We start from the raw sequence: 6,908 nt of genomic DNA, 5'->3' as shown, positions 1-6,908 counted from the left end.
GCCCTCGTGTCTTCGCCTCCGTCACTGTCCCCTCGGACACCAGGCTCCTCCGTGTCAGCCCCCGACCCGCGCGTGGCGCCTTCGCCCCTGCCGCACACACTGTCCACCGGCGCTGCGGAAATGCCCACTACGCCCCTGCGAGGTCGGCACGTCTGAAGCCGAAGCCGAAGCCACCCGGAGCCGCCGTCCTCCCTGTCCCTTCTCTCAGAGGCTGGGGCCGCGGCGCGACCCCCTTTGCCGAAGCCGCACACAGGGCCGTTCTTGGCTCTGACGGTGACACCGGGTGGAGGTAGGAGCCGCCGCTGACTCCTCACCGGGGCCCGGCGCTCTGCAGCGGCTTTGCGCGAGTTCCGGGGCCGCTCACATTTCCGCGAGGCAGGCACTATTTTTATGGCCATTTTACAGGTGGCGACGCCGCGGCGCAGAGAGGCTGGGTGACGGGTGACGTGAGGTCAGACAGCTGGACGGCAGGGCGGGGCTGGAGCCTGTCGGTCCCGGCTTCCGAAACAGCCCTCCACGGGCTCCCCAGCTCCAGCCAGGCGCCAGGTCCTGCGGAGTCTCGTTCTTAAAAATGTCTCCAGTCCTTGTCACCTGCCTTACGCCCTCTGCTCCCCGCAGGTCACCCTCGTCCCCTCCCCCTAGAGCACGGGGATAGCGTTGTAACTGTCTGTCTGCTGTGTGCTGGCCTCCGGCGCCCCCTCCTTTCTGCGAGCCGCCGCGTGGACCGTGTGCGTACAGTGCAGATCTGTGTCGCCTCAGCTCCCCAAGTTCGCAGACCTGCCCCTCCCCCAGGTCCTGCCCTGGCCCGCCCTCACCCCAGGCTGGGCCCCGCCCTTCTCACTGCCTGGAACACAGGAAGATGGGTGTGGTTCTGCCTCCTGGGAGCTGGGCCACCTCGGGGCGATGTCCCCCGCCTCTCCGTGCTGGAGGCCCCGTGACAAAACAGGAGCAGTGAGTGTGGCGGGGGGGACCGCAGGGGGCCTCGCCGTGACGGGGCGGGGTGCTCCTTCGTCCTTGGACGGGGCGGGGATGGCTACTGCCTCCGTCACTCGAGTCACTGGAACGTCTGTCCCGTGTCCAGCAGATGGTGGGCACGCTTTTGAGCTTCCTCCACCGACCCCAGACCTGTCGGTCCACGAGCGAGCACCTCCCGGGGCTGCCTCCCAGAGCCGCCTTCCAGCCAGCGACACCGGAGGGTCCCCCCCCCTGCCTTTTGGAGGCTGTTTCTTTCTCGAAGGCCGAGATTCACGATTCCGTAGACTAAGGATGACAGAAAGACACGTGAGCCACCTGTCAGGAGACGGGTAACGACAGGCGCAGGGGAGGAGCAAGGAGGAGGCAGACGTGGGGGGATCTGAGTTGTTCCTTAGTGTCTGCGGCAGGACACAGACGCCTTGATTGACAAGCTCCGCGTGATGGAAGCGGAACAAATCTTCACTTTGTCTCCGTGCAGCTCGTAGGAGAAAGGCAGACAGCAGTTTATTTTTTAAAAGTCGATGCGTTTTTCGTTTTAATTAGGAAACGTGAGAGGATACGGTGGGACGAGTCTGGATTTCTGTGGTTGTCGTCATCACGGTAGACAAGCTCGTGGTCAGAATGGAAATCGTGAACTGCAGATTCTTAGTTTCCTAATGAACTTTGAGAGCGGGGGGCGGGGGGCGGGACGGACCCCAGCAGCACGTCGTGCATGTTGCACGTGTGGAGGTGCTGGCCGGGGCAGAAGGTCAGTCGCCAACGAGAGATGAGCCCCCGGCTTCCGCGGTGATCACTGTCACCAGGACACCTGTGTCTGGAGCAGGCTGGTCACCTCTCGGGTCCCGCAGAAGCCGGAGTTAGACGGCCTCTCTGCCCTTCGGGCTTTCGGTCCTCTGGGTGCAGCGGCCCTTGGCCAGGTTCACGGTCTTCAGTTCAGTGGCGGCCGTGGGATTTCAGGCCTGGTTTTTCAGAGTCGCCGGACCTTGCACTCCTGCGTGGGCTCTCGAGGAACTTGGCCTCGTCTGGCAGCAGCTGTCGAATGAGCTTTCGCGCTGTGCCTGTCCCCGTAGGCTACGGGGCTACGGCGGTGAACAAAGCCGACGCCAACCCTCTGCATTCCCGCGGGGAGAGAGAAGGCCGGGGCCGGCAGGTGTCTCACAAAGCCGACGCCAACCCTCTGCATTCCCGCGGGGGGGAGAGAGAAGGCCGGGGCCGGCAGGTGTCTGGAGGAGGAGGAGGAAGTGAGGCTGGCACCGCTGGGCATCTGTGCGTCCCGTGAGGCCGTCAGGGCAGATCTTGAGAAGGGGACGTGGCCCATGTCAGGGAGGCAGAGCGAAGATGTGAAAAGTCCCTCCCTGAAAGCTCCCACGTCACCTGGAGCTCTGGGTGCCACTTACGTAACCAGTTGGCACTGCGTTCGCTCTGCGCTCTTCGCTGAGGTCACGTGAAGGTGACACCTTGGCTCTTTTTGCTGCGTCTGCCGTGAGGATGAAGACCATTCTCAGCGATCACTGTCGCCGTTCCAGAAACATGGACGCCACTCCGAGGGACGCTCGTGGCTGTGCCGGGCCCAGAGGCGCCCCGGGGAGCGACGTCAATCACACCGGCGCAGGACTCAGTCCCCTCGGAAAGGAAAAGAGGCTCGGGACGTGGAAGGGAACTGGTCGCCAATGGCACTGTCCGCAGCCACGAGCAGAACACGATCGAGGCGTCCGCCGGCTTCGGACACAGGACAGCGCCTGCGCGTGCCGCTCCCCGTCACGCTGCTACTCGGGGGATGCTTCTCTGGGTGGAACTCGAAATTTCTTGGCTGAAAAATACATCCGCAGGGTTCGGATGAGGTCAGGTGTTGCTTTTCCGTCTCTCGAGCCCAGAAAGATGAGTTAATTCTCGAAGGAAACGACATCGAACTTGGCTCGAATTCAGCTGCTTTGATCCCACAAGCCACAGCAGCTATCAGAAAGTTTGGGGGTGGTAACTGTGTTTCTGAAGAAGGAACAGTTCACCTGGCTGATGAATGAGTCAAGGTCGTCCAGCTACAGAAACGCCAGGATGTCGGATGGTTCCTCAGACTGACCCATGGTATTTAAAAGTTGTATATTGGAAAAAAAAAAAGTGATACCTTTGATGGAAGAGTGAGCATTAGGCAACAAGGAGAGAAGCACCTGCGGTTTTCAGGGTGCTGGGAACCCCCTTCTCGGGGGGTACTCCGCGCCGTGTCCCCCGGGAGCCCCACCCGCCCGTGCCTCCCAGGTTGGGTCCTACCGCAACTTTGGACCAAACCGAAAAGGTGCCCAGTGGCACAGACCGCACCCCCCGCCACCCAGCTCCAGGCTCCAGAAGCAACTGTGCTGTTTCCTGTCACCGTCCCCGCACGTTCCGTGTGTGCACAGACGAGAAGCCCAGCAGAAGCCCCCGGATGTGAGCACGTGGTCCCTGACCTTCCTCGCCGACAGCGTCCCACACCCGTGGGCACGCAGGGCCTTTGCGGGACGCGCGCTCCGCGGTTGACCCAGCGCGTTGGCCGCTGGCGGCCGCCCCAGAGCGTTCGGCTGGCGTGAGCAGTGCCGCAGCGGGCGACCTCGATGTGCGCTTGGCTCCCACACCCGGCCGTGCGTCCGCAGAGCGAATTCGCGGAGGCGCCGTTGCCGGCTGGAAGGCAGCGTGCGCTGCTTTTTGACCCACGGGATCGAGTTGCTCCCTGTCGTGATGGGACCGTTTGCACCATGAAGTGGCCCGTTGCCCCGGTTTCATCAGCGTGGGGTGTCCCTGAACTCCGACCTCGGCCGTCCCGCAGATGAGAGGTGGCGGCTCTTCGCAGCTCCGCTGCCTGCTCCCGAGTGTGGTTATCGGCGACGTGCGTTGCTCCTGACTGGATTTTCTGTTTTCCTTTCTCGATAGGACTGTGTCTCCTCTGTCTGCTTTTCAGGTGTGGCGACATCACGTTCTCATTTATTTTTACGTCATGCTGATACTCCGGTGCTTTCTTCCCCAAGGCAGTAATGCTGCTAAGAACGAGCAGGTCGCCCGTGTCATGGATGCCATTGCTTAGGTGTTTTGGGACACCAGCCGTAACGCGGGGCTTTGCCCGCACACTTGACCTCGCAGCTGAGACACAGCCAGATGCCGAGGGGCGCCGTGCGTGCAGCAGGCACGTCGACGATGCCATCTGCCCGAGCACGGTCACTAGCGCGGGCGGGAAGGGGGCCGGGCGGGTTCGTACCCAGCTCCCAGGCACCGGAGCGAGGACAGGAGAGCCCAGGGTCGTGCGGTCAATCGCCCGGGTCTGCTGTGACCAGCCGCTGAGTCACCCGGCTCGTGGCCCGTGTGGCTCCTCCCTGTAGTCAGGCCCGGGAGCTGAGGAGGGGCCAGTCCAGCGCCCGCCCCTGCGCCCAGGCCCTGAGAGCTGCTGCCCCCGTGTATTGCAGCTGCGGTGGGGTTCCTGGCCGCATCCAGCGTCATCACCATGTCGGCCCCTTTCTTCCTGGGGAAGGTCATCGACGTCATCTACACGGACCCCACGGCGGATTTCGACAGCGACCTGGCCCGCCTCTGCCTCCCGCTCAGCGGCCTCTTCCTGTGCGGCGCTGCTGCCAACGCGGTCCGCGTCTACCTCATGCAAACGTCCGGTAAGAGCCTCGCTCCGGCCAGCCGTCCGGGCACAGGGCCCTCCCGGCGCCACGCCCGTGCGGACAGGTTCCCAGGGCCAGGTGTCACGCTACCAGTGGCCTCGGGTCTGGCACCCTCCTCCAGCTCCCCCTTCACACGGCGGGGGTGAGCGCGGGGACAGAGCCCGGGTGTCTGCGGCCTTCAGTCAGCCGTGGGCCCTCTGAGCCTCTGTGGGCGTGGTGGCCTTCCGTCTGTCCCCACCCGTCCTTGCTGGCTGATGGCCCCCAGGACCTGTCAAGGCCAGGTTGTCCCAGGCTGGTGACTATTGCAGTTTTGACCGCCGGCTGCGGGCCCCAGGACGGCTGCTGGCCCGGTAGCTGGGCACCCCTGCCCCATAGGCCAGGGCCGCATGGAGAAGGGCCCGGGGTCAGGGCGGGCTCGGAGGCAGGTGGTGCGGGGAGCCGTCTTTGTCAGTGGTGTTCGTCGGGGTCTCGGTCACATAGTCTGTTATGTCACTGGCCTCAGCGGCGTCCACAGCCCGTGGCTCACACCTGCCACCTGTGCTGTGACACGCCTGTCCCGCGGGGTGGAGGGGACAGTGGACGGGCGGGGCACCAGGCGTGTGGGGCCCGCCGGCCAGCCACCGACTGCCGTGCTCCGCAGGCCAGCGCATCGTGAACCGGCTGCGCGTCTCGCTGTTCACCGCCATGCTGAAGCAGGAGGTCGCCTTCTTCGACAAGACGCACACGGGGGAGCTGGTCAACCGCCTGTCGGCAGACACCGTGCTGCTGGGGCGCTCGGTGACTGAGAACCTGTCGGACGGGCTCAGGGCTGTGGCCCAGGCCTCCGTGGGCTCCGGCATGATGGTACGTGACGCCTCCCGGGCAGGGCGAGGCCGCGGGGGCCCGCGGGTGGGGGACGCTCAGGGCTAGCTGTGCACGTCCCCGTGGCCAGTCTGCCCAGAGCACTGTCCGCGGGGCCACGGGAATGGGAGGGGGTCCCTCCTCAGCTGGCCGCCCGCACCTGCGCTGCTCCGGGGTGAATCTTATCCAGGTGGAAGGATAAGATTCCAGGCGGGGGACCGCTGCGTCTCGCAGAGACTGCCATGTTGCCTGGGTCTTGAGCGGTGAGCCCCTGGGTGAGAGCCAGGCAGTGAGGGACGCCCCAGAGGCAGCGGGACTCCCACCGCCACCGGCACCGACACCCCGCCCCCCCAGGGCGACAGCGATTCCTGCCCTCAGGCTGAGTGGCCCCGGGGATGTCACGTCTGTGGGCCTTGCCGCTTTAGACCACGTTTCTCCTCGGACCTGCGCCGCTGGCCAGCACAAACGTGACGCGGCCACGTGTGTGGTCTTAAGTTTCCTAGTCCCCCCATTTTAAGGAGCAAGAGGAAAGATGAGATGAGATTTATTTTATTTTATTTTTCCGCCTATGGCAGACGCGCAGCCCGTCATCGCCGTCTCCCATCCGAGTACTAACCAGGCCCGACCCTGCTTAGCTTCCGCGATCGGACGGGACCGGGCGTGGTCAGTGTGGCACGGCCGTAGACGAGATTAATTTTAATAACATGTCTTCCTTAACCCAGTATAAAAACCTTATCAGTTCAACGTGTACTTAACATGAAAATTATTCGTCAGATACTTTACGTTATTTTTTATTTTAAGATTTCAAAATCCAGTGTGTACTTTATACTCATGAAGCATCTCAGTCCGGATGCTACATTTTCATTGGAAATGCTTGATCTGTATTCAGATTTCATAAAACATGCAGTTGGAAAAGCAGACGGGGGCGCAAACGAGACGTCGGAGGCAGAAGCCCCTCAGCCCAGGGAGAGGTGGCCGCAAAGCGGGTTCAGCCGATCTGGGCGGCGGCCGCCTGCCCTGTGCTCGGGGCCTCGCCTGGGCGGGTCTGGGTGGAGCAGGCTCCTGTCTCTTCCCGCAAGGACAGCAGCCCTGTGGGGTCAGGGCTCCACCTCTGTCCCCTCATCTCCCTGGTTACTTTCCGAGGCCCCACATCCAAATGCAGCCACGCTGGGGTTAGGGCTTCTGCACACGAGGTACAGGGGACGTAAACCCTCAGCCCGGGACAGGGCCTCGCAAGGTGGCGTCACCTGGGACCTGGTCTTTAGCTCCAGGGGACGCAGTGTGACTTGTTTCTCTCGCCCGCCCCGGGACCTGCCTGACCGCGGGCGTGCTCCTGGGACGTCACAGTCCCGCTGGTTTGGCGGTGCGGGTGTGGGGTGCCCTCCTCCCCTCCTGCTATCCCAGCACCCTCGTGGGACGGGACCCTGCGTGGGGCTTTGAAGGCTGTCGCTGCATGGAGCC

General features: G+C 63.5%; 1 protein-coding gene and 1 long non-coding RNA gene across 2 annotated transcripts in view; both read left to right on the top strand.

Moving 5' to 3' along the window:
* Positions 1 to 6,908, top strand: part of ABCB10 (ATP binding cassette subfamily B member 10) — a gene marked incomplete at its 5' end in the record, with an annotated part of 24,511 nt that overhangs the window by 3,833 nt on the left and 13,770 nt on the right. Inside the window, 2 exons of the mRNA XM_025039055.1 lie at positions 4,404 to 4,604; positions 5,248 to 5,450. Of these exons, the coding sequence (XP_024894823.1) occupies positions 4,404 to 4,604; positions 5,248 to 5,450 (404 nt within the window). The remainder of the gene's footprint in view (positions 1 to 4,403; positions 4,605 to 5,247; positions 5,451 to 6,908) is intronic.
* LOC112470019 lies at positions 987 to 3,090 on the top strand. The gene is made up of 2 exons (XR_003042801.1): positions 987 to 2,125; positions 2,195 to 3,090. It is a non-coding gene; the product is annotated as an uncharacterized LOC112470019 (long non-coding RNA).

The sequence above is a fragment of the Pteropus alecto genome, unplaced genomic scaffold (assembly GCF_000325575.1).
Source record: "Pteropus alecto unplaced genomic scaffold, ASM32557v1 scaffold189, whole genome shotgun sequence".
NCBI classification, from domain to species: Eukaryota; Metazoa; Chordata; class Mammalia; order Chiroptera; family Pteropodidae; genus Pteropus; species Pteropus alecto.
Note: the sequence above shows the minus strand (reverse complement) of the source record. Positions and strands in the feature narration are given on the sequence as shown.